At 46.6% G+C, this 27,538-nt stretch overlaps 1 protein-coding gene across 1 annotated transcript in view; it reads left to right on the top strand.

Annotated features, from left to right (window-relative positions):
• The window catches only part of STX8 (syntaxin 8), a 252,706-nt gene that overhangs the window by 11,340 nt on the left and 213,828 nt on the right, over positions 1 to 27,538 (top strand). Inside the window, exons 3-4 of the mRNA XM_042967115.1 lie at positions 2,947 to 3,041; positions 13,510 to 13,620. Of these exons, the coding sequence (XP_042823049.1) occupies positions 2,947 to 3,041; positions 13,510 to 13,620 (206 nt within the window). The remainder of the gene's footprint in view (positions 1 to 2,946; positions 3,042 to 13,509; positions 13,621 to 27,538) is intronic.

Raw genomic sequence — 27,538 nt, 5'->3', positions numbered from 1 at the left:
AAATATCCACAGGGCGCCTGGGTGACTCAGTGGGTTGAGCATCCAGCTTTGGCTCAGGTCATGATCTCACGGTTCGTGAGTTCAAGCCCTGCATTGGGCTCTGTGCTGACAGCTCAGAGCCCAGAGCCTGCTTCGGATTCTGTGTCTTCCTCTCTCTCTCTGCCTCTCCCCCACTTGCTGTCTGTCTCTTTCTCAAAAATAAACATAAAAAAAAGAGGGGCGCCTGGGTGGCTCAGTCGGTTGAGTGTCCGACTTCAGCTCAGGTCACGATCTCACGGTCTGTGAGTTCGAGCCCCGCGTCGGGCTCTGGGCTGATGGCTCAGAGCCTGGAGCCTGCTTCTGATTCTGTGTCTCCCTCTCTCTCTCTGCCCCTCCCCCATTCATGCTCTGTCTCTCTCTGTCTCAAAAATCAATAAATGTTAAAAAAAAAAAAAGATATGAAATAATCCTGTATTTCATTCACTGAATTTATTTTTGCACAGCCATACTGTGCCTGGACCTCGTGTTCTGTCACACTAGTGAAGCTTTCACTAACTGCCAGCATCATATTCTTGTAGTTTTTATGAAGATTTAATATCTCATTGTTTAAGTGCCCCTCTATCACACATATTCCTTGTCTTTTAAATTTCTCTTTATCTATGTTTCAGAATAATTTCGCATGGCTTCATTACAATTCATTTGTCCTGTGCCTCTGTTACCAACTCTTTTCTAGTAAGAGAACTCCACTTGGGACTTTGAATAGATGTGTAGTTTATTCATAGATTAATTGGGGAATGCTTACATTTTTACAATATTGAGTGTTTCCTTTTATTCATTCCTCCATCAGTATTTACTACATAGTCGCAATGTGCCAGGCAGGTGCTAGATGCTTTTTAGGTTTTGTTCGTGTTGTTAATGATGTTTAAAAATAATGATGAAAAGAAATGCTCCCTACCTAGTACTTAAATTTAGAAATGCCCTGGATTTTTTTTTTTTTTTTTTTTTTTTTCATTTTAAGATTGATTACCAGACTGACTTCTTCTCTGGTTTCTAGTAATTTGTCAGTGGATTCACTTAACTTTCCCAAATAGACTTATCCATTTATATATCATGATGATTTCATCTCCTTCTTTCCAGCCCTTGTGTATTTCTTTAACTTGTCTTATTGCGTTGGTTACAACTTCTAGACCAATGTTGGAAAATATTACGGTTAAGGTAGTAATGTTCCATTCTTAGTTTTCTTTCTTTCTTTTTGTTTTGTTTTTAATTAATTTCCCCTGTGCTGTATCAATCATACATTTGTTCTGTTTGTAACCGTTAACACTGCCGGATTTAGTATTAGATTTTCTAACATCAAACTGTTCTTAAATTACTAGGATAAATTCTACTTGGTGATGGTATGTTGTCATTTTAATGTAATTCTGAATTTGCTTTGCTAATATTTTTAAAGACTTTTGCATTTTATAATCCTTACAGGAGATTAGCATGTAGTTGCTTTTTTCTTTTTGTCTCTCCCCCGTCCCCTCTCCACCCCCTCCCCCCACTCCCCAGTATCTCTGTCAGTGATTGTTATCAGGGTTGTGTTAGCTTAAAATATGAGTTAGGCTCTCCATCTTTTTCTGTGCTTTGGAAGGTTTCTTGCAGATTATGATGATGGAAAACCTTTCCTGGTTTTAAAAGTAACCATTTTTCTTATAAAATATTAAAAAAATCCACTACTTAGAGATAATCGCCCTTGGCATTTTGAAGTATTTAGTTCTTAGATTGATTTTTTTTCTCTGTGGGTGACATTTCATTTTAGGGCTTGATTTTTTTCTCTTTTAATAAATTATGCTGGCTATCTTTCTATGTCGACAAATCGAGGTTTCCGTCATACTTTTTAATGGCCACATACTCTTTGATCTCTTGAATGCTTTTGAGCTTTAATTTCGTAGACTGCTCTTCAGTTTGGGGCGTGTGTGTGTGTGTGTGTGTGTGTGTGTGTGTGTATTATGCTATGTTTGTTTGTTTTACTCTTCTTGAACGAGGGGCGATCTCCTCTCCGTGGTATTTCCTCATAAACACTGTGGGTGGTTTCTCCGTGGTTCCCAGAGGTATTAGAATAGTTAAGGTTAGACTTTTCTTGGCTGCTGATACCTTTGAGGGTTGCTTGATGTGTGTGAGCCCTCAGCCAGCCTCTACTGTTCTGCCGTTTTTCCCTTAGTGTGTGTGACCCTGCTAATCCTAGGGAGGGAGTCCTGCCTTCCCCTGAAGTTATGTAATTGCTACTTCGAACAAGGTAGCAGATGAAATCTGCATTAGTCTGTCTTTTCACACCTATCTCTGATTTCCCGCGTGGCTGGCTGTATTTAATTTACATGGGCAGTTTCAGTTTTCATATTTTCTCAGTTCCCCAGAGGTTCTCTCCCTACCTTCCTCCATCCTTTTACATAGCACTCAAGAGTCACAAACAGCAGTTTCCTCTGGGTTTGTAGAACGACTAAGAAAATCTGTACACTCCTGGAAAAAGAGTCACGGGGAGTGAGCATTGTTATAAGAACACACTGCTACAAAACTTTTAAATGGGTTTTAAGTAAGCCAGTGTGTTCAGAGCAGACTGGCGGGATCGCAGTGAGACTTGACGTCTTGTCATTTGAAGCGAGGTTGAAGACACTTGGGTTTTTCACTGGCGAATGGGGTAGATGCTCAGGGGACAGGATTCAGACTGTGAGGGCCAGGGGTTGGTTTCCCGTCACTGTCTACTCAGGTATGGGCTGGCTCTCCACTTGGTCACCTTATACAGCAGATGCAAGCATCAGGTGGGCGGCTGGACCAAAATTTGGATACCTTAGAACGCTGAAGGTGTCCTTGGGAAGTTAAGCATCTGCCAGCTGGTCCTTGAAGGAATCATAATGTGTTTACGTGATGTTTTTAGTAACTCCCCCACCTCTGGACTAGCATACTTAGGATGTGTTCTTTTCTTTCCAGCTGACCGTGACAATCAGAGCTTTGTTGCAGAGTCTGAAGGAAAAGATCGCCCTTTTGAAGGACTTATTGCTAAGAGCTGTGTCAACACATCAGATGTATCCATGTAAACATTTCCACCTCTTCTCTAGAGTGGGAGGAAAAAGCAGTCTTATTTGGAGAAAGGAAGGAATCCGGGCCACCCAGATTTTTTTCCATAGCTCGAGGAAGACCTGGTTTCCCAAATATTGCCTATAATCTCGATTTCTATTTTAAGCATCTGTTGCCCTGCTCTACCGTGAAAATGCTGGCGAGGCGAGCATATACTGATGGAATTAAGTACTGTGGCCGCTCTTGGGTGTGACCTTGACAGTGTAGAGAGCTAGTGCTCTCGTCGGTGCTGTCCTTGCCTAGAGCCCTGCGCTGCCACATGCCCCGAAGATGGTGAGCCACTGCTCCCACAGGAGGCCTTCCGTGATCATCCCGGGCTGGGATCATGCTGGACTTTCCAGAGCTCTGAGTGATCCATTTTCTTTTCTGAGAGGCCAATGCCAATAGCCACCATAGACCTTTGGGGTTCGTTCTTTCTTTCTTTCTTTCTTTCTTTCTTTCTTTCTTTCTTTCTTTCTTTTTTTTTTTTCCTGTTTATGTAGGTTACTGAGATGTGACTCCTTTGCTTTAACGTTCTTTGGAAAGCACAGATCCCACCCCTGGTTTTGGGAGCTTTGGGAGTGTGGGCGGGGAACAGAGCATTTACTTGAAGCAACTTGGGCCATCACCCCCACCTCCCACCGACCCTGCCAAGTATTGAAGCTTTTTTTTTTTTTTTTGTTAGAAGTTCATCATTTGATCAATTTAAAATCCATGTGACCCATTCCCTAAACCAGTCCTTTATTTTTTATTTATTTTTTAAGGCTTTTTAAAAAAATGTTTATTTATTTATATATTTTGAGAGAGAGACAGAGTGTGAGCAAGAGGAGGGAGGGGCAGACAGAGAGGGAGACACAGAGTCCGAAGCAGCTCCAGGCTCCGAGCTGTCAGCACAGAGCCCGACACAGGGCTCGAACTCACAGACCGTGAGATCACGACCTGAGCCGAAGTCGGACGCTCAACCGACTGAGCCACCTAGGTGCGCCTAGAATTTTTTTCAAATCTGTTTTTAACTTTTATTTATTTTTGAGAGACAGAGCATGAGCGGGGAAGGGGACAGAGAGAGAGGGAGACACAGAATCCAAAGCAGGCTCCAGGCTCTGAGCTGTCAGCACAGAGCCCGACACGGGGCTCGAACTCAATGAACCGCAAGATTGTGACCTGAGCCGAAGTCAGATGCTTAACCGACTGAGCCACCCAGGCACCCCTAAACCAGTCCTTTAAACCTGAGTTTTTTGGGCTTGAAAACTAGTCTCAAACTGGTCTTCTCTCATCATTTCTTCAATTGTCAGCTCACACAAAAAAGCCAGATGTTGGTAGCTCAAGAAATGGTGATTATTGCCTGATTTTAAATGGGAGAAGGTAGGAATATTGCTTTTCAGACAAAATCATAGAAAATGTTTTAACAATTATTTTCTCGAAGGGCAACCCCCTTTATGCTACCAGGGAGGTTCATTTAGATTAATCTCGTGATTTTCCAAATATTCAATTATTAACACGCCAAGGTTACAAGTAGAAGTTTAATTTCAATAAACAACAGGGGCCTTTTTAAAAAAAATTTTTTTTTTTTAACGTTTATTCATTTTTGAGACCGAGAGAGACACAGCGTGAATGAGGGAAGGTCAGAGAGAGAGGGAGACACAGAATCTGAAACAGGCTCCAGGCTCTGAGCTGTCAGCACAGAGCCCGACGCGGGGCTCCAACTCACGGACCGTGAGATCATGACCTGAGCTGAAGTCGGACGCCCAACTGACTGAGCCACCCAGGCGGACAGGGGCCTTATTTTTTAACACGGTTGGAATATTCTTTAAAAAGATTTTTTTTCACGTTTATTTATTTTTGAAAGGGGGAGAGAGAGAGACAGACAGACTGTGAACGAGGGAGGGGCAGAGGGAGAAGGAGACACAGAATCCCAAGCAGACCCCAGGCTGTGAGCTGTCGGCACAGAGCCCAACGTGGGGCTCGAACTCACAAAGTGTGAGATCATGACCTGAGCCCAGGCGCCCCAACACAGTTGGAATAGTCTGATACATTTACTTTGTAACTTTACCCTCTATCTGGTATCATTTATTACTGCACAGTATTGTAAAAAAAGAGTTTTTATTTTATCAAAATCAACGAGTCCTGCTATGTAGACCTCAGGTAGTTTCCAATCGGCTTGGCTATTTTCTCTACTTTGAGTACCAAGTGTCAGGAGGCGTGCGTGTGAGGTAAGGTGTGCAAACTCATTTTGCTGTTACCTAAAGCATGTGTGTTAAAAAGGTAACTAAATCACTGCTTCACGGTATAATATTAACAACTACCGGCTTGGTAACTTCCATAAACATAACTTATTATTATTCATTTTATAATATTCATGTGCTCAACTATAGGGCAAAAAAAGAAACAAATTAAGAACCCTTCCTTTTTCACTGTTAGTAATTCCTGCTGGTTATTAGTTATAGAGAAGCATGTGGCAGTAATAATGGACTTGACTTTGTTCTAAATGCCTTCAGCCAGACCATCTTTTGAAATCCCTTAGACTTTGGTTTTGTGGTCATCTCACAATTTGCTGAATGAAGCACTAAAAATCTCTAAAAATATTTTAAAATATTGAGCAGAGTTATTAAATACATTATGAAAGTACTTAAGGATGTTAATGCAGATAATTTAGAATTTTGTAGGACAAAGCAAAAACCCAACTGGACTGTAGCAGTATTCTTTCTTAGGTATTTTTTCAAATGATTGGGTCTGTTTCTACTCGAAACACAACCCTTACTAGGACAGAATTCAGATCACCCGCCTCATGGGGGCGCTCAAGACCTCTGTATTTTCAGGGAGACCGTTTCTGCTGATAGAATGGAAAGGAAGTAGTTTCTCTAGTATGAAGGCCTCTTGTTAACTCTTTCTCTGTTCCTCACATCTTCCCTTCCCTTGACCTTCCTGTTCGCAACTATTTCAAATAATTCCATAGCAGTTCTCCTCCAGATTTAAGATGTGTCAGGTGGCCACTTGTGAGTCCTAATAACCTCGTATTATTAGTCTGTGTTGGTGGCTCCTTATTTTCTTTACAAAAAAAAAAAAAAAAAGGTAGTGAGGCCAGGCCAACCTTTGCACCCCAAGTCAGGGACGGAGCTGGAAAAAAAGTCCCGCATCCCAGCAGGGGAGTGTTTTACACTGAGGAGAGGAATCTGAGAGCTTAAGTAACTTGCCCCAGACCCCACAGCCAGGGAGTGGAAGAACTTGGACTCAGATGCAGGGCTGTCTGGCCCCAAAGCCAGTTGTTTAAAAGCTGAATTCTACCGTAGTAGAAATAACACAGTCATCTGTCACCTGGCCTGTCTTCAGCTAGAATTCCCTATTAATTGGCATGTTGCTCTAGTGCCAAAACAAATCCTGTTTATAATGCAAATCCTCAGGGCCCTCCTTAATCATCAGAAAGATTAAACAGTGTTCACTGCGCTTTATTAGGTATACTTTATGATGTTGTAATTCTTAGAAAATTTTTTGTCCGTAAATCGCCAACAGAGTGACAGTTTAAGCCTTTCTTTTCTTGAGGCATAATTAATGCCGGGTGACTTTTTTAATGTGAATATTCGAATACCACATTCCCTTACCGCGTTGGGTAGTTGAGAGTTTACAGCACTTTACTTTGTAAATTTATGCGTTTGTGAAGTTTTCCAAAGAACACCAGGGATTGCCAGAAAGATAAGTCCTATGCACATGCCTTCCAAACAGCTAAATTCATGGAGTTAAGGCCTGAGACATTGTTGCTCTTTCTTGGAAAAGTATTTTCTCCTGGCAAGAAGAGATGCGAAGTTAAAATGAAAGTCCTGTGCTTTTGAATCGGTTAGTTTGCGATTCATAAACTAAAGTCCTGCAGCCAGAGAGTTTCAAATTGCTGAAAACCATTCATTTCTATTCACAGTGCTTCTTGGAGACAGGAGCGATTCATTGCTTGTCTGGTTGAGAAAAGTCGTGTGCCACGGGAGGCTTGTATGTGAAATGTCAGGTAGTAGTAAAATTATTCTTAGACTTGGCCTTACGCGAGATCGTCTTTTTGTTGGGTTTTCAAAGGCAGCATCTTTACTAAGTTAAGGAGAATTTAAAAATCTCTTTACAAAGGGGTTCAGTATAAAAAGGTATTCTGGTGTCTTGGGAGAAGTCCTATAGAAATAGTTTTTCAAAAGTATAAATAACTTTTTAATTTATTTGGAGAGAGAAGGAGTGAGCCAGGGGAGGGGCAGAGAGAGAGATGGGGAGAAACAGGATCCCAAGCAGGCTCTTCTGCGCTGGTAGTGGGGGGCTTGAACTCACCAACTGTGAGATCACAACTTGAGCCGAAATCCAGAGTCGGATGCTTAACCGACTGAGCCACCCAGCACTCCTAAATAGCTTTTCTCCGCTTTGTCTTTTTTTGGGGGGAAAAAAAAACTAGGAAGATAGGTAGATGGATAGACGGTTGCAGTGATCGCCATAACTGAATGCGGATGTTGGGGGGCTAACCCGGTAAATTTTAGGGAGTGCCCCTTGTGGTTCTCACACACCCTACTTGTCCGTGACAGTTTTCATCGAGAAGAGCGAGGGTGAGATCGTGTTTACGTCGGTAGGGATTTTCTTCTTTATGCTCTCTTACGTTCTTTCTAGTTTTCCGTGTTAAAAGCTCCTTGCTTTGTTACCACGATAATAGAAATAGATGGTAGTTTGGTCTGCTGTGGTTTTTTTGAGTATCCATACCTGGCAAAGGGTATAATTGGCAACTTTTACGTAAGTCTCCTGCCACCCCCGATTTGTTTGGACACTTTTCTGCTCCATGAAGTCCAAACATCTGGGCACCTTTGGTGTGGCGGGAAAAACGCTGGCTTTGGAACCAGACGGAACTGAGACTGAGGGCCAGCTCTGCCCCTTCCTCAAGGCCAGAGAGCAATTTAGCCTGTCTAGACCCTCTACTCTAATCTAGAGTAGAATTAAATGTGCTCACCTTGCAAGGTTTGTGTAGGAGCTGGAGGAAATCTATTTATAAAGCACCCCACTGGACTGGCCCCTCATCTTGGTGGGTGTTGAATAAAAGGTAGCTTTCAACATTGTGTGACCTTGGACAAGTTACTTAATCTCTTGGTGCCTTGGTTTTTGGTTTTTTTTTGTTTGTCTTCTTCTGTGAAATAGGGCTAACAAAAGTATACCTGGATTACAGAATGGCTGCTGAGGGTTAAAGCACATTCACAGAAGGTGCTTTGCACGTAGTAAGCCCTCCTTGGAGATTAACTGCTGCTTAGTCTTTTGTTGCTGTTGTAAGAAGTCCAGCTACCATGGGGGGATTCACAGGTGGTCCTTACAGAGCCTACATTCATGTAACGAGGTCCTATCGAAGCACACAGATAATGCTAGTATTAAAATATTACTTGCAACCTGTGATCGGTGCTTCGAGAAAGCTAAGGACCCAGCCTGGAACATCATAAATACTCGGTAGAGTTTGTTAACTTTAAAAGGAAAGAAAAAAGGAAGAAGTAGTACGGGAACCAGAAAAGTCTGGCCTCAAGGACTGTAGACCATCCTCTTGGGGATCTGCCGTTATGGCACCAAAAAATAATTCCCTACACATTTCTCCCTTCTCTAGAGCCATTAATTCGCAAGCAAAACTTGCCAGCGTTCTTTTTTTTTTTTTTTTTTGAGTTTGTTTTTATTTATTTTGAGAAAGAGAGCGGGAAAGGGGCAGAGAGAGAGAGAGAGAGAGAGAGAGAAAGAGAGAATCCCAAGGAGGCTCCGTGCTGTCAGCACAGAGCCCGACACCGGGCTCGAACTCATGAATCGTGAGATTATGACCTGAGCTGAAGTCAGACGCTTACCTGACTGAGCCACCCCAGGCGCCCCAAAACTGGCCAAAATTCTTAAGCCTTCTACCAAATGAAGAGAAAATCGGGGTGCCGGAGTGGGGGCGGGGCACCCAGTGGGACCAGCAACACCTCTGCTAAACCTCATCTTAGGTTTAAAGTCCTTATCAAGAGCTGGAGCCTTGCTCCAGGAAACACGAGCCCTGCTTTGGGGGAACCCCGCTTCTCTCCCTCCCCCTCACTCACTTGTGCCCTCTCTCTAAAAAAAATTAAATTAAATAAATAGATGAAGGACTTACCAAGTTTCTGCAGAGAGGCTGGGCTTCAGCCTTCGGTAGTTAGTGAGTACCGGTAATATGAAGTCCGCGTCTGATTTCATAGTCTGACATCTCCATGATGGGGCTTTAGTTACATGTAAAAAACCAGCCTAGCCGTTGACAAGGAACTATGGTTTTGTCTGTTCTCTGACCTTCCTTCCTTGGTTATACTCCTCAGACTGGTGGAAAAGGAGGTCCCAGCTCTGGCCACCGACTGTGTGCCCTCTTTCCTACCCTCACTCCTCCCAGCTGCCATCAGTCTGCATGCATGTAGTATGGTCATTTCTGGACGATTCTCGGACCTCTTGTTAACAACAACCCCTATATAAGAAGCGTGCTATGCAGAAGGGCTATTAATCTCTTTCTCCTTTTACTTCCCTCCCCCCCACCCCTTATGCCGCATTCTCTCAGTAGATTAAAATAAAAATGAAACAAAGAAGGAGGGTGTTCCTAATTGGTGAATTTTCCAGCTTTTCCACATTAGCAGGAGGTCCCCGGGAAAATTCTGAATGAGTATTACTAGTATTGTTAATGCTTTCAACAGGATGCTGGGAGGTGCCTAGGTTAACTGGGGGCAGTACTGGGAGCGCCAGGGTAGAGAAGCCCCCGGGAGGTGTGGTGGTCAGGTCCAGCACGATGTGGTGGAAAAGCCCTGACCTAAAGCAGAGCTGGGCTGTAGGCCTGCATGGTCGTTAACCAGCCAGGTGACAGCCACACGGGGCTGATTTCCTGGTCAGGAGAAGCAGGAGAACCCTCACTAGCTTAGGGGAGTTCTGAGGGTTCCTGTTGCATTAACTGTGATTCCTTTCTTTAGCTGCTAACCCACAAAACACAGTCGCCAACTTCTATGGGTCTTGAAACTGATGTTCCTTAATGAAGCCCATTCTTAGCCAGCTTAATTCTGTAACCGGTGTCTGCCAGATTTTAAAACCTGTCTTTCCTGTGTTTATTGTAAACAGCACCTTCTACCTGTATACTTCTCATTGTTGGTTTTTCCCAGTGATACTTCCCACCGCCCCCTCCCCCCCCCCCCCGCCCCCCGCCCCTAATCCTCTCCATCATCTTGTTGTTCATGGTCAATGATGTCGATGGCCGGTGCCTGTCATCCCAGACTTTTCTAGTTTCTAGGCATGAACAAATATACGTACATGTAAATATCAATTCTTTTGACTAGCGAGGGATCATACCATATATATGGTTCTGAAACTTGTGTTTTTATTAATTAGCATGTGACAGGCAAACATTACAAAATGAGATTCCATGAAAAGTTAAGTCCCCCTCACATCCTGAATCCCCCAGCTCCCCCCTCCTCACAGGCAGTTGTCTGTGTATCCTTCCAGAAGGTTTCTGAGTATATACAAATGTGTATGTGTCCAGCTGAGTGTTTTTAAATTTTTTTTAAATGTTTACTTATTTTTGAGAGACAGAGAGAGACAGAGTGCGAGGGAGCAGGGGAGGGGCGGAGAGAGAGGGAGACACGGAATCCGAAGCAGGCTCCAGGCCCCAAGACGGTGGGGCTCGAACCCACGAAACGTGGGATCATGACCTGAGCCAAAGTCGGGCGCTTAACCGACTGAGCCCCGCCCCAGGCACCCCTACATTTTGTTATTTAGAAGGAGGTCTGGTAAGTGGTTGGACTTGTTTACAGCCCCACCAGGAATAGCAGAGAGTGGTGCCTGTTTCCTCTGCCCTTTCCACAACTTCCCGGTCACAATTCCTCATCTGATAGGCGGAGGTGACATTATGTTTGTTTGCGCTTCTCTTACTAACGTAAAACTGAATGTTTTTCAATGGGATGAGAATTACTACTGTTTCTTTTTTCTGTGCTCCGTTACGTCTTTGCCTTTCTTTCTCGTTGTTCGCCACTGTGAGTTTGTCACTTGCAAATTTATTTCGCAGACATTTAAAATTTCTGTATAGTCAGATTGGTCTTTTCCTTTCGCGGCCTCTGTGTTTTCACTCTTGACGAGAAAGATTTTTTCCTACTCCGAGATGATTGAAAAGTTCCCCTATGTCTTCTCTACTGATACTTTTATAATTTGTTTTTTATCTTTTAATCCCTGAGCCAGGGGAATCTGTGCTTAATCGTAAGAATGAACTGTAGTGCAGCTTCCGTGTGCCTGGGTGGCTGGACGCTGAAAACCACAGATTGCCGGAGAACAGAACCCAGGACAAGGCGAGTTAGCATTGGGATATAATTCACAATTCCCCAAATTAAAATGCCCGGTCTGCCGTGTACAATTCACGCCCACAGCTTCTGTTTCCCTCTCCCTCCCCCCACCACACACTTCTTTGGGACAGAAGAAAAGCCTTCCGCTTTGTTGCCAATTTGCCACTAATTGAAACACATTGATATTTATTCTTGGTGTTGAGATGATCAAAAGGCTAATGTTTGGCCTTCTTATTGGCACGGAGGAGGTATTTCAGCCCGCTGTTTCTTAGTTACAGTTGCTACTTGATGGTGTCCAAGTGGGGGTGACTGCAGGCAAGTAGGAAACGGAAAAGCCGCGGTAGCGATTTTCCTCGGGGAAGCCTGAATTCTGGATTGTTGAGAGAATCCGTTTAGTTATTTATTTATTGTTATTTTTTTTAAATATCTAAAGCCGTGGAGGCTGTTTAGCCTCATTGGTTTGGGGACTTACGATTTTACCGATTACCATCTTACTGGGGAACTTCTTCAAGCGTTTTCTAAAAAACTTTTTTAAAAATTAATGATGATTATTTTAGCAAGCTAGCTCCTTCTATCCACAATAGCAACCAGCGTTATAGATTCCCTGGGCCATGGTTTCGCTACGCCAGCCTCCCCCAGCCCAGGAAACGATGATGCTATCATTTGATTCTGCCAACTTCCTTAGAAATATTTTGGGCGTCTGTGCAGGGTTTGATGCCCCTGTTTGAAGTAGGAAAGTGTCACTGGATCTAAAGCAGCCGCCTAATGCCTTACTGTCACCAGAACTAGGTAATGTGGCCCCGGCAGCTCTGAATTGCCAGTTTCAGGTCTAATAAAACAAAAGCCACCCAATAAAAAAAAACCCTCAAAGCCAGATAAAATCCACTGTGCTGGGGATGGCTTATTTTTGTACTTACTCTTTATGTCTTGTGTCAGGTATGTCCTTACAGAAGTATCCGTTGGGGTGCCGAGTGGCTCAGTCAGTTGAGCCTCCGACTTCGGCTTGGGTCACTACCTCACGGTTCGTGGGCTCGAGCCCCACATCAGTTTCTGCCCTGATAGTGCGGAACCTGCTTGGGATTCTCTTTCTCTTCCTGTCTCTGCTTCTCCCTCGCTCTCTCTCTGCTTCTACCTCGCTCTCTCTCTCTCTCAAAATAAATAAACTTCAAAAAAAAGTATCTGTTAGCTTTCTCCCATTGTTCTTTTGATAGCTGAAGTCTTCCCCATCAACGTTTTATTTTGTTTTTAAACGCACGCACACGCTCACTGGCACTCAGCCTAGAAGAACTCGCTTAACTTGCTTCAAGAAAGCTAGTACAGAAAACTCTGGATGTAGCCCTGACTTGTTATTTTTTTTAGCCATAACTTGTGAGTTGTGCCGGAAGAGGTGTTAGCGATAATCTGGCGGTCCATACAAAAAGACAGAGATCCGCAAAAGAGAGATAACTGCTTCAAGGTTGCCGATAACAGTCAACACAAGACTAATAAGCTTTGGACTCCCGGCTTAACCCGCTCGCTAGGATAACGCAGTGAAATCCGAATCTTTCCTTGTAGTTTTCTTTAGAGTTTAAGGCTCATGCATGCGGTGTGCTTAAATAATGAGCTGATGGGGGCACCCTTTACAGCAAATCTGTCACATAGAGTAGCACTTTTCAAAATGGATTCCAGGTGTGTGAAGACACATTCACACGGAAAAAAGAAGGCAGTATTGAGAACCCGGCTCATTTTTTACAGGGCGTCTTGGGGGTGCTAATGTCTAGGCAAACACCCTTGAACACTGACACCTATAACTCAACACCCGAGGAATTCCTGACTCAGATCGCTCTGTTGACGGGAATAATCATTTCGGCGTTGGTCACTGGGAGGAAAAATAACCTCTACCTGCCGCGTTGCTCAGCGGCAGCTCGGTGTCCGTGGCCGCACGAGTCCTCGGCTATGGTTCTGTCGAGGGCCTTTACTTGGGAAGTCTGTGGTGTCGAAGGTCAGAGCGGGAGGAGGAGGAGAACGGTTCAGGTCTCTTCTGGCCAGTACCGGTCAGAGTCTGTAATCGTCACACCTGGCCTGGGAGAGCTCGCTTAATAACACGATAGGTAAACTGAGGTAATTCACCCACCGTTGGACCTTAACGAGATGTGTGCAGAACACAGCTTGAAGGAGACCGGAGACAGAACCTTCTGGATGAACTCATAACCCGGGAGAGGCTACTTCTGGCATCCTTTAAGAACGAGGGGGCAGAGCCCGATCTCATCAGGTATGACATTTTCCTTCACGGGGATTACGTGGTTGGGTGAAAAGCGTTCTTGGCCGAGATCACGGATGTGTTTCCCGAACGGCTCGATTTAACTAGTAAAATCTATCCCGCCCCTTTACAGCATTTGCCATGTCATGGTCTTTCTCTTTAGCGTTCTTTAATTTTCTGGATTGAGTAAGCCAGGTATGTTGGGCGGATCTCATCCTGAGGGAAGACGGTTTGCGTGGAATACAGACCGGGTCGGAAAAGTTCCTTTGCATCCTCTGCCTGTGCTTTCTGCCACGTGAGCTGTCTTTTCGGCTCCTGAAGTCACGTGTTCACCTGGGTGGGAAAAAGGCTTCCCCGTGTGTGTGTTTTCACTGGCACGTTTGGGAAACTGTGTCCTAGCGAGACTGTGGTCTGTGCTCACGAAGGTAGGGGAGCACGGCCGTTGGATCCTGGCCCGTTCTGTGCCGGTGAGTGATTCCCACTCCATGGAGGGGACAGCCGCTGTCCACCCAGCTCTGTTGGAACACCCAGAGGAGCGGGCCAGCTCTCCAGGGTTGGGGTTAACGAACCCTATGTGCTTCCCTCTTCGGAACTGTCCACACAGCCCCCTTCCAGAACTCCTGTAACTTCATCGTGGGAACCATCACGATGGTTCGAGGAAATGAACTTCACGTAGAAACTCGCCTCTCTCCCTCTTTGCCACGAGGGACGATGCTTTCGTTCTGCGGAGTGGCTTGCTTCTGCTTAGTTCCTGGGTAGGAATGACATGGCTTCTCAAGGGCAGTGGTTTTTGACCTTTGGCCACGAGTTACTGGGCCCTGCGTCAGACAATTAAATCGAGGGGGCGCATGGAGGGTCCCAGGTAAGTACGATATGCAGTCAGGATTGCAGACCACTGCCCTGGGGTAAGCAGAGGAGAAGGAAACAGTGTCCTGTTGGCCCCAGGCCTTGGGAGCCTGTGACCCAGGGACGCAAGAAAGAAACGAAAGACAGGAAGCCGAATGGAATCCTGAGTTGTTTCTGTGGCGAAATAAAGCCCAGGAGTCAGGGAGGGAGGAGTCATGCCCCGGGCAGGGTGTGTAAGAAGCCAGAAGTGGGCCAGATAGCTCTCTGGCGGTGTGCGGTGAAGAAGGCGGTGATCCAGGGCTGGCGAGACAGAAACACATGAGCTGGGGATCCGTGGGGCACAGTCAGGGCCATCTGTCAAGATGCGCGTCTATGTCGGAGTCCAGAAAGTAAACAAAGGTGCAGCTGGCAGAGCCAACCGGAGAGGCGATGGGCGGCATGTAAATACCTCTGCTTGGTGGTCCAGCAGGTGGACCTTCTAGGTCTGCGTTTCTTTCTTTCTTTCTTTCTTTTTTTTTTTTTTTTAAACATTTATTTATTTTTGAGAGACAGAGAGAGAGCACAAGCAGGGGAGGAGCAGAGAGAAAAGGAGACACAGAATCCGAAGCAGGCTCCAGGCTCCGAGCTGTCAGCACAGAGCCCGACGCGGGGCTCGAACTCATGAACCGTGAGATCATGACCTGAGCCAAAGTTGGATGCTCAACCGAGTGAGCCACCCAGGCACCCCTAAAAAATTTTTAAGTAGGCTCCACCCCCAACATGGGGCTTGAACTCACAACCCTGAGATTAAGAGTTGCACGCTCTACTAACTAGAGCCAGCCAGGCACCCCTGAATCTGCATTTAAATTTTAAAAAAAGTGAGAGAGAGAGAGAGAGAGGGAGAGGGAGAGAGAATGAGTGGGGGAGGGGCAGAGTGAGAGGGAGAGAGAGGATCCCAAGCAGGCTTTGCACTGTCAATGTGGAGCCCAATGCGGGGGCTCGAACTCACAGACTAGACTGTGAGATATGTATGACCTGAGCTGAAATCAAGAGTTGGACACTGAACCGACTGAGCTACCCAGGCCCCCGATGCAGAATCTGCATTTTAACAAGATCCTGGGGATTTGAATGCACCTTACAACTTGAGAAATATAGCTCTATATCTTTTGTTCTCTCTTTTTTTTTTTAATGTTTATTTAATTTTGAGAGAGAGGGAGAGACAGAGCATGAGCAGGGGAGGGGCAGAGAGAGAGGGAGACAGAGAATCAGAAGCAGGCTCCAGGCTCTGAGCTGTCAACCCAGAGCCCGACGCAGGGCTCGAACCCATGAACTGCGAGATCATGACCTGAGCCAAAGTCGGACGCTTAAAGCAACTGAGCCACCCAGGCGCCCCTATCCTTTGTTCCTAATGGTGGCACTGGGCATCTAAGTTACCCAAAGGGCTTGTAAAAAACAATAAAGAAGAGAGACACAGAGAAAGAAGAGGAAGGAAATACAGGTGGCAGGGCCGAATCCTTGCAGAGTCTGAGTGAGTAGCCTGGCCTGAGGCCTGGGTAGCCGCGATGGGGGGCGCACTTCTCAGGTGCGTCTAACAGGTGGCGGGGGAGGCCGCTGCCCTGTGTCCACCCGCGGTGCCAGCTGAAAGCTCGAGTCTGCCGCGCACTTCCCGGGTGCCGGGCACGGGCTGAGCACCTCGTGTGCGTTTGCTCAGGAGGTCCTCGTGACGTCCATTTTACAATGGAGAAACTGAGTTTGGAGGGGTCAGGTAACTCGCACAAGACTCTGAAGCTGACGGGTCTCGGAGCGTGGATTTCACCCAGATGTGAGCGCCGTCACACGTGAACTCGCAGCCACCGCAGTGCGAGAAGTGCTGGGCCCGGCCCTGTTGCTCGCTGGTCTCCCGGCCATCTGGGCTTCGAAGTCACTGACCTTGGGGTGCAGGTATGCGTGCCGCCTCTTTCACTGCTGTTACGACAAGGTGAGGCGATCGGTATGTGAAGGGCTTAGTGACGCAAGATGTTCCTCCTGGCGAACCGTGCCGCCATCAGGCCTGGAGGAAGCGCCTGCTGCTGCCTCCTTCCCTCCCCCTCGGGAGCTCCTGCCCCCCCCCCCCCCAGGCCTCCCCGACTGACCTGTCTTGTTCCAGGGAGCCCGCCCCTTCTCCCCTTCCAGATCTCGCTCTGTGTCCCCTTCCTCCGTGCCCGGCTTTTTGCTGTCTTACCCGCAGACAGTCGCAGGTTAACTCTCTCAGCGGAATCCATGGCTGCAGGGGTTTCCCCTCCGGGGGTTTGTCCTCGGAAGCCTCCTGGAGCCCAAAGCAGATTGACTGTCGGGAGAATTTTAGCAAAGCTGGTGGATTAGCGTAGAGGCGTTGGGTCTCAGAGGCCTTCCGCGAGCGACCAGTGCCCCTTCCCCGTCCCGTGGTTCAGGCTGAGCCACATGCTGGGCCCACCCGTGTGGCTCGGAGGGGAATGGTTGGGGTGGCTTGGGGACAGGGAGGCCACACCAAGGCGGAACCGTGAAGCAACGAAGGCCAAAGTCCTCGGGGCTTGAAGTCACTGAGGCAGCCGGCCAGGCTTATTTACACGCGCTCGAGATGGAACCGAGGGAAGTGTAGATGCCGTTGTGTCGTCGTAGCTGAAGGAACGGAAGTCCGGAATAGCTCGGAGTAAGCTTCCAGAAGCATTCTGTTGAAACGTGCGTAAGCACCGTGGGGTAGAAGGGACTCCTGAGGAGCGATGTGAGGAAGGTGCGAATGGATAGGACGTTCCGTGCCGGGTGGCATGGGGGCTAGCCAAGAGAAGGAGGCAGTGTGGCCCTGCTGACCTCCAGGAGAAAGTCAGTCAGTACAGGTAAAAAGAGGGAAGCTTATGGTGGGTGGCCTGGAAGGTGGGTCGCTGGGGAATCCCTACGGGGCCCAGATTGCTGTCGACCCACCGTAGGCGTGCACCCTCCTGCAGGCGCTTGCTAGGGCTGCTGCGGGCACAACACCGGGGGCTCAGCTACCAGAAACGTCCTTCCTCACGGTTCTGGAGGCTGGAAGGCCAGACCAGCGTGTCACTGGCAGTGTCGTGCCCCCTGACGGCCGTGATGGAGGGTCTCTTCTAGGCGTCTCTCCTGGCCTTTTAGGTGGCCGACTTCTGTCTGAGTCTTCACGCGGTCGTTCCCCTGTGTGCACACGTCTCCCTGACGTGTCTGAGGTCTGTGTGTCCAGCATCCCCTCTTCTCATAAAGATAACCCGGGGCATGTTGGATGATGGGCCACCCCAACGACCCCATTGTAACTTAATGACCTCGTTAACGGACCTGTCTCCGAATACTGTCACGTTCTGAGGTACGTACCAGGGGTTAGCACTTCAACCCCGAATTCACAGGAATTTTTTGCGAAAATGCACGTCCCTGTGACATCCCAGAAGAACCTGGTCGATGAGAGGATGCGTGCTGGGTAAGAGCATTCTCAAATATTATGTAGGAAAATCCTTGGGAAATCTGCTTTCGGGCCACGAAATGGGCACGAGACAGCGCTGACCCGACCCGCTGGGAAGACCGCGCCGCCGGGGACTTACTGGAGACAAGAAATGGGTCTGTTGGCGAGCGGAGGAACGAATGATTGTCACAGTCGGGTGCTGGCAGTAGATTGTCATCACCCGGAAGTCAGAGTTTCTGGTCTTTGATTTCACTCGCCTGGCGACAGCAGAGTGTTATTTTTGCCCTCTGTACCCCTAGTCCCCACGCTTGAGGCCTCCCCTTCCACTCCCAACTTCTCGTACCCCGGGAACTCCTTCACTGGCCTTCGGAGGCTCTGAATTCACGTGTAGACGTAACCAGGCTGGATTCACAGTTCGACTTGTCCTCTTGCGTCCTGACTGTCAAGGCCGCCTGGTCCTTTCTGATACCAGCCGTCAGGGACCTTTCGGCTCTGTCTTTGGAGGGACCCCTTTCCCTTCCCTGCCGGTCCGTTTCTGTGACACACAGCTTCCTCAGGCCTCCCCGCGGTTAATTCCCGGTCCTGGGCTCCCCGGCGTCCTTTCCTACTTCTCTGATCTCTGGATTCCTCTGGCATTTTTGTTTGCTTCTGTCATTCTTTAATAAACCAGCGGGAGTTGCTTTGTTACCTGGCGGGGGCGGGGGTGGAGGCTCCGTGGCACATGTCTTTGCCTTAGGTCACGACCTACGGAGATGCGCTGGCCGGAAAGCCTTATCAGAACCTTCAAATGTGATAGACACGCTCTCTGCGGCACATGTTGTCATTAATGCCAGACTGCCAGCACGGCGCATTCCCTGTCGCAGACCTGGGGCTAATCGGCTTGCTAATCAGTGTTTCAAAGCCCCGTGATGACCGGCAGCCAGAGTGAGGCATCGGTTTGTCCCATCAGGACTCACCGGGAGCCCGCGGAGCCCCTGCCTCTCCCTCTCCTTCCTGTTTCCTTTGTGTGACCCCGCTCCTCTCTTGCCTGCACCCGAACCCTCGGCCTCCTCTCTCCCGGGGGCCCCCCCACCCCTCCCTCTCCTCCTCTTCCCCCTTCCTCCTCATATGTGGCCTTATTAAGGAGAGAAGAGTATTGTCAGACCGCGGTTGGGATTAGCATTCCCCTTACACAGACATTGATGTGGCGATCACGCAGTTGAATGTGCGGCTGTCATGTGATGCGATCTTAGCTGCACCTTACGGATTACCGATCATTATTTTAAAGCAGTAAACCTTGATGGGAGACGGCGGGCTAAATAAGCGATGGTTGACTGACTTAGGGCCTTTGGAAACTTGTTAAAGAAGTCTCCGAGTAACAACGTCTCCTAGAAGATAAGCCGCGACTTAGAAGGACGCTGCTTTAAAATCCTCCTGCCCTTTATACTCGAGAGCATTGCTGAGTCTCACCATTAGTTAAATCTTTGTCTGTAGAGAGAGAGAAAAACAATCATTGCATACTCCACTGCTCGGTGAGCATCTCAGAGATTATGTGATTAACTCGGCTGTAGTGGGTGGCTAATTGGCTAAGCTTTAGTCTTTACACCAGCAGCTATATTGAGGATTATAGGAAGTAGGAAGTTATTTAGACGTCGGGATGGTAGCTGTGTGTCAGGAATGGCCTATTAGGAAGGAGACCAGTTGCTAAAGTCAAAAGGATGACGGTGGAATGTTCCCATTTTCTTAGAGTGTCGACGTTAGGCATTTGATGTCAGGTATCTTCCTTTGAGCTATTAAAAAAAAAAAAGAAAAGTATGTTACTTCCAGTGTGTATTTCATGTCACTGTATCGGAAACCACAGTGGACAAAAGAAAAATTTACATTCAATTTTACATGAAAAGCACCCCTCCCCCATTTTAAGCCATTGAATGTTGGGTTTTTATGACTATTATTTTTAATGTTTTTATTTATTTTTGAGACAGAGACAGAGCATGAGCAGGGGAGGGGCAGAGAGGGAGGGAGACACAGAATCCGAAGCAGGCTCCAGGCTCTGAGCCGTCAGCACAGAGCCTGACGTGGGGCTCGAACTCATGTACCGTGAGATCATGACCTGAGCTGAAGTCGGCTGCCCAACCGACTGAGCCACCCAGGTGCCCCTATTTTGTTTATTTTTTAGAGAGAGAGAGAGACAGAGACAGAGTGTGAGCAGGGGAGGGGCAGAGAGGGAGGGAGACACAGAATCCGAAGCAGGCTCCATCCAGGCTCTGAGCTGTCAGCACAGAGCCCGACGCGGGGCTCGAACTCCTGTACCGCGAGATCGTGACCTGAGCTGGTCAGACGCCCAACCGACTGAGCCAGCCAGGCACCCCTGTAACTTAATTTATTCTTTAAAAAAAATTTTTTTTAATGTTTATTTATTTTTGACAGAGAGAGAGAGAGAGAGACAGAGCATGAGCGGGGGAGGGGCAGACAGAGGGAGACACAGAATCGGAAGCAGGTTCCAGGCTCCGAGCTGTCAGCACAGAGCCTAACACGGGGCTCGAACCCACATACTGTGAGATCATGACCTGAGCTGAAGTCGGACGCCCAACTGACTGAGCCACCCAGGCGGCCCAAGATGTTTTATTTCAAATTACAGCTTGAGTTATAAGAAGGATGATTCATATCTGACTCCACTTAGATTTCCTAAAGAATCATTGCTTGATATTTTATGTTGCCTAAAGTTATTAACACATGAGCAACCCCTACTTTCCTAAAACTAGGAATAGCTAAAGAATGCATAAGTAATATATTCACACGGATGAGGAATTTAAAAAGCATTTGACAGTATTTGGTGACAAGCCTCTCTCCCACTGTGTTCCCCACTTCTGGACATAAATATCAGTGTTAAAAATCATTGGCATATCAGGGCTCCTGGGTGACTCAGTCAGTTGAGTGTCCGACTTCGGCTCAGGTCATGATCTCACGGTTCATGAGTTCAAGCCACGCATCTGGCTCTGTGCTGACAGCTCGGAGCCTGGAGCCTGCTTTGGATTCTGGGTCTCCCTCTCTCTCTGCCCCTCCCCTGTTCACCCTCTGTTTCTCTTTCTCTCTCGAAAATAAATAAACATTAAAAAAAAAAGTCATTGGCATATGCTTCTGAAGTTCTCTGAAGCATCTACCAGCAAATATGAATATTCCTTATTTCCCTCCGTCTTTTACGCAAATGGTACATACTATTCTGCAACCTTTTTTGGTCACCTGATCAGATGTATTGGAGAGCTTCCCAAGGTAGCAGGTTTTTGTCATTCATTTTGATAGTCTTATAATATCTTGTTATATGCATGTACCATGATTTCTCTAACTAGCTTTCTATTAACAGATGTGTGTTTCCAGTCTGTTACGCATATATTTTATATGTGTGCATATATTACTTAGTACATAGATTTCTTCTACAAAAAAATGGTGGTGAATAACGTTACATATAAGGGAGCTCCCCCGTGTGAACATCTGCCTCTAGATAGGTTCTTAGAAGGAGGAGGGTTGGGGTGGGGATGGGATGGGGTGCGCCTGGGTGGCACAGTCGGTTAAGTGTCTGACTCTGTCTCAGCTCAGGTCACGATCTCAGTTTGTGAGTTTGAGCCCCACATTGGGCTCTACACTGACAGCATGGAGCCTGCTTGGGATTCGGTCTCTCCTTCTCTCTGCCCCTCCCCAGCTTGTGCGCACGCTCTCCCTCTCTCTCTCTCAAAATAAATAAATAAACTAAAAAATAAAATAAAATAAAATAAAATAATAAAGAAGTAGGATGGGCTGGGCCCAAGTATATGCACTGTGACTCTCACAGAACCAGCGTAGACTTTTATGTGAGTGCCTGTTTCCATCCAGTTTTCCCCAAAGACAGTGTCACTAACCTTGGTTTCCTAGGCCAGTCTCCGATATGAGGATTGTTACTTCCTAGTAGAGTTTTATGGCGCTCCTGTATAAAATCGTAACGAACCAAGGTTATCAGGAAATTCTCCTGTGTTTCTTTTTAGTGCTCTCACGATTTTATTTTATAACTGTTAAATATCTGATCCATCTGGAATTTAATTTGATGAAGAATATGAATCCCACTTTTTTCCTACTTGGCTACCCTATTTTTTTTTTTTTTTTGGACTGTGTTTTTTCCTGAATGATCCATTTTCGCAAATTTTGAGATGGTGAGCATTATACTATTGCACTGTGTGTCTGTGTGTGTATTTGGATCTGTTTCTGGACTTTGTGATGTGTTCTGTGGTCTCTCTGACTACTCATGTGTTAGTACCTTTTGAGGCTCTATTGTAAGTTTTAATACATGATAGTCTCCTGTCCTTATACTTCTTTTTTTTTAAATTTTATTTTTTTTAAAGAGGGAGAGAGAGAGAGTATCTCAAGCAGCTGTTAGCACAGAGCCTGATGCAGGGCTCTATCCCATCACCCTGGGATCATGACCTGAGCTGAAATCAAGAGTCAGATGTTCAACCGAATGAGCCACCCAGGCACCCTTATGCTTCTTTTTTTTTTTTTTTTTTAAGAGTTTTGGGTTTTTTTTCTTTTCTTTTTTTTTTTTAAACATGAATTCTAGAACCAGCTAGCCTAATTTTTGAAAAGGAAAAGTAACTTTTTTTTTTTAATTGGCATTCCGTTAAATCTTGAAACCTTTTATCGTATTGAATCTTTCTCTCCAGGAACATGGGGTGTCTCTCCACTTGGTCAAGACGCCGTTCAGGGCTCTCAGGGTGAGCTGTGCGCATTTGTGGCTTAACGTATTTTTAGGTATTTTACGTTTTTGGTGGTTTCGAATTCAGTATTTCATGCCATGGTGCTTTTTGGTCATTGTTTATAGGAAGCTGTTCGCATCTGATGCCTGCTAATTAGTATTCTAACCACTTTCTTAAAGCTCTGATTGTTTCCAGTCTTTCTGTTGGTCCCCTTGTCTTTGCCAGTTGTTATTTGTTTGTTTCTTAAGAGAAAGGAGCTTCTGAGCTTCCCAGTGAGTAGACTGGCTCAAAATAGAGCTAGGCTGGGTTCGCATCGCATGCCGTGTTATGCCGAAAACTGTGGAAGAATAGAGTTGCTATGATTGGCTTGGCTCTGCTCAGGAGAGATGCATCCTTGAACCTAAATGGGGGATGGGCTCGTGCGCCCTGAGCAGTGGAGCCCTGAGCAGAAACAAACTTGCCAGATCCTGAAGTCTCTTCTGACACCAGATGAGGAAGGTTCTGGAGCTCTGTGACCTCGAGTAGGACTTTCATCTCCTGTCCCTTCTCTTGTTCCTGACGTCCCAGGGAAGTGGTACCTCATGGGCCTTCTGGGTGATGTTAGTTAGGTTCACGTGGAGCTTAGATAATCGCCTTGAATCTCCAGTTCACTTTTTAAGGGAGCTGGGAAAGCCATCACTACCACCCGTCTGCACAAAGAGGATTGGGAGATAGGCTTTTGGAGTTCAACCCGTTTTCAAGAGTGACCCACTTACTCAGTGTCACAGAGCGGGTTTATTCTGTGGGCAGAGGATCCTGTGCATTTCACGTTAGGTATCATTTAACTCTAGTTTGGACGCTTGTAGCTTCTGACCTTGTCTCCACATGCCTGACAAAGACAGTGGGCTAATTTCATGCACGGACTGATACTTCGTATGACAAGAGGGAGTATTTACAGTAGGGACTGGCCTGAAAAATCCGGACTGTATGTTGCCTTAGTATATTTTTTCCCCCTCTGTTAACTACTGAAATGACAGCAGCCGTGCAGCGTGCACCGTGATCACGTTTCCTTGGGGAGAAAAACTGGGTACGTCATAGGACAGAGTAGATTTGTGACTCCCTTTGTGGTGGAGGCAGGCTGGTTGAAGGCTTCAGGCCAAATTTTTGACCCTTTAGGATATTCTAGTGGTTTATGGGAATGGATAGAATTTTAAAAATAAAGACTTAATCTAAAAGTGGTGCATCACGGGGGCACCTGGGGGGCTCAGTTGGTTGAGCGTCCGACTTCGGCTCAGGTCATGATCTCCCAGTTGGTGGGTTCAAGCCCCGGGTCGGGCTCTGTGCTGACAGCTCGGAGCCTGGAACCTGCTTCGGATTCTGTGTCTCCCTCTCTCTCTGTTCCTCCCCTGCTTGGGCTCTCTCTTGCTCTCAAAAATAAACATTTAAAAAATTGAAAAAAAAATTTAAAAAATACAAGTGGTATATTATGTCATAAACACATTGTACAAAAAGAGTAATCAGGGAAAATTAGAGCTTCCTTCTACTTCAACAGACGTGAGTTTCCTCATTTCTTCCCCAGAGGCAACCACTTCGAACAGTTTTTTACGTGTCCTTCGAGAGAGACTCTACACGTAATAGAAAAGCATGCACACACCTCCAATCTCCCTCCCCACTCTTTTATTTTTAACATGAATGATAGTATAATATGCCGTCTTGACTCTGCATTATCTCTTCAGTTTTGCAGGATATCTTGGACAGTCTGCAGCAGAATGTTTAAACCAGTACCCTTAATCAGGGCGCCTGGTGGCTCAGTCAGTTCAGCGCCCGACTTCGGCTCAGGTCATGATCTCACGGTTCGTGAGTTCGAGCCCCGCGTCAGGCTGTGTGCTGACAGCTCAGAGCCTGGAGCCTGCTTCCGGTTCTGTGTCTCTCTCTGTCTCACTGCCCCTCTGCCCCTTGCGCGCGCGCGCACGCGCGCTCTCTCTCTCTCTCTCTCTTTTTCTCTCTGTCAAAAATAAATATTTAAAAAAATTAAAAACTATAACATTATTTAAAGAAATTAAGGAAAAACGAAACGATATGCTATGTTCAAGATGGGAACACTCAGTAGTGTAAAGACATCGGCTCTCTCCAAATTCACCTGTAGGTTCAGAACAAATCCACTTAGAGTCCTCAGCCAGTTTTTTATTTTGTCCCTTAAGAAGCTGATTCTGATGTGGTGTTTAATAATTCTTATGTGGCATTTAAAAGAGCCAAGGCAATTTTGAAGAACAAAGGGGCTGAGCACTCACATCAGCGAACGGGGCTCTTACCATAAAGCTGCATTGTGGTGTTGCCCCCAAAGTAGGCAAACAACCCCAGTGGAAACAGTCCCGCATACACAGTGTCACTTGATTCTTGACAAGGGTGTGCTACAGTGGAGTGGAGAAAAGACAGTCTCTACAGTAAATAAGGTTATATCAGCTGGGTATGCATATGGGAAATGAAAGAATTTCAGCCTCTGCTGTCATTCTCCATAAAAATCTGTGCCAAGAGGATTGCAAATCTCAATGTGACAGGTGAAATGAGAGCTTGTGGAGGAAAACATAGGAGAATGTCTTTATGACCTCGGGATGCACAAGCTTTTCTTACAGGACACAGAGAGTAACTGTGAAAGAAACACACGGTAGGTGGGGCTTCCTTAAAATAAGAAATTCTGTTCATCATGGGGCGCCTGGGTGGCTCAGTCAGTTAAGCGTCCGACTTCGGCTCAGGTCACGATCTCACTCTCCGTGGGTTCGAGCCCCGCGTCGGGCTCTGTGCTGACAGCTCAGAGCCTGGAGCCTGTTTCAGATTCTGTGTCTCTCTCTCTCTCTCTGACCCTCCCCTGTTCATGCTCTGTCTCTCTCTGTCTCAAAAATAAATAAATGTTAAAAAAAAAATTGAAAAAAAAAAAAAAGAAATTCTGTTCATCAGAAGATACCACAAAGCACGAAAGATAAGCCAGAGAATGAGAATCTGTGTTTGCAGCGCATACATCCGACCCAGGAGCTGTATCCAGAGTACATAAAGAACGCCTATAATTTAAGAATTTGGACTTCCCAGAAGAGGATAGCTGGTTGCTGGTGAGCATATGAAAAGATTGCGAAGCAAAACCACGATCGTCGTGCCATCACACCTACCAGAATGGCGGAGATTGAAACGGCAGACGTGTCCAGTGTTACTGGACAGGGACTGGCTGGATTTCTCACATACTGCTGGCAAGACTATCAGTTCTGTAACCACTTTTCAAAAAATTTTTTTCGTGTTTATTCATTTTTGACAGAGAGAGAGCCTGAGCGGGGGAGGGGCAGAGAGAGGGAGACACAGAATCCGAAACAGGCTCCCGACGCGGGGCTCGAACTCACAGACCGTGAGATCCTGACCTGAGCCGAAGTCGGCCCCTTAACCGGCCGAGCCACCCAGGCGCCCCTCTGTAACCACGTTGGAAAACTGTTTGACCGTGTCTCCTAAAACTGAGCTGCACAGAAGCATGTATAAGACCGTTTCTAGCAGCATTATTCCGAATATTCCCACCTGGAAACAACCCCGTGAGCATCTGCCCTGCGAGGGGTAAATGCGTCACGGCGTCTTCATACGGCGATACAACAGGAAACGAGAACAAGTGATCTACGGCTACACAGCGCACACCACAGAGGATCTCACAAACACGTCGAGCAAAAGGAGTCTGGCATAAGAGGACGTGCTGTCAGATGGCGTTCCGGTAAAGGCAGAACTTACAGTGTTACAGCTCACCAAACAAAGTGGGGCCCTTTGCGGGAAGCCGTGAGGAAGCAGGGGGCACGAGGGATCCTGGTGTTCTGCTAGTCCTGTTTCTTGCTAGGTAGTGACTACCGGGGTATTCACCTTGCAGACCATCTCTGAGCTGTGCAGTTACGACTTTTCTGTTTCTGTGTTCTGCTTGGATTGAAAAATACGTATAGGGGCGCCTGGGCGGCTCAGCCGGTTGAGTGTCCAACTCTTGGTATCAGCTCAGGTCATGATCTCACAGTTTGTGGGATTGAGCCCGTGCTCAGCGTGCAATTCTTTCTCTCCCTCTGTCTCTCTCTTCACCCTCTCCCCCACTTGCACTCTCTCTAAAAAAAATAAAATAAAAGTATGTATATAACTACATATATACACACCTACATTTGTATATAACATGTATGCAGACAAGTGTGTATATACCTGTATAGATGTATAATTGTGTATGTATATGTACTTATTTATATAACGTAATAAGTGGAAGAAGTGATACTTTATATGCCTTTATAAATGTATGTGTATACCACTCATATTTATGTATGAGTACATATAAATGTATACACACACACACACACACACACACACACACACACACACACACACTGAGAACTCTGTCCTGAACAGACCACAAGACGGAGATGGAAGTCAGGAGAACTCGGGGGACACTTAACTCAGCCCTTCCCAGTTTCTAGATTTCGAAAAGTTAGGATTTTTCTCCCTTGAAAGTGAGAGGGAGGGTCAGGGTTCTGGGCCGCCCACCTTCACAAAAGGGACCCTGTCCCCGTTCCGTTCTCTCCCCCATCCTTCTTCCCTCCCCTTCCTCAGTGTAACAGCCTGTGTGTCACTTGAAAACTTGCCCTCGGTGTCTGTGGACCCCTGCCCAGCCTGTCTGTTCCCTTTTTCTTTCTCCCCGCTTCGTCTTTCTTCCTTGCCTTTAGATCTTTCTCTTCCATTTCTCTTCCCCTCCCCCCCCCGGGAAAAAAATTAATGTTTGAATCTGGCATTTCTTCATTTTAGGTTTTTTTTTTTTCCTACCCTTAATTTTAAACGCAGAAGGATGCTTTCGATAACGCTTTCTGTCAGTCGACACCAACATTGTACGTCTTCATTCCCCCGATGCCTCCCCTCCCGTGGCCCCCCTCCCCTGAGGAAATGACTCATCCTTAATTGGATTTGAAACAAATTATCAACACGGCACAGGCTCATTGTAACAAGT

This window comes from Panthera tigris, chromosome E1, assembly GCF_018350195.1.
Source record: "Panthera tigris isolate Pti1 chromosome E1, P.tigris_Pti1_mat1.1, whole genome shotgun sequence".
In the NCBI taxonomy this organism is placed as follows: domain Eukaryota; kingdom Metazoa; phylum Chordata; class Mammalia; order Carnivora; family Felidae; genus Panthera; species Panthera tigris.
This window is presented reverse-complemented; position numbering and strand designations above follow the sequence as displayed.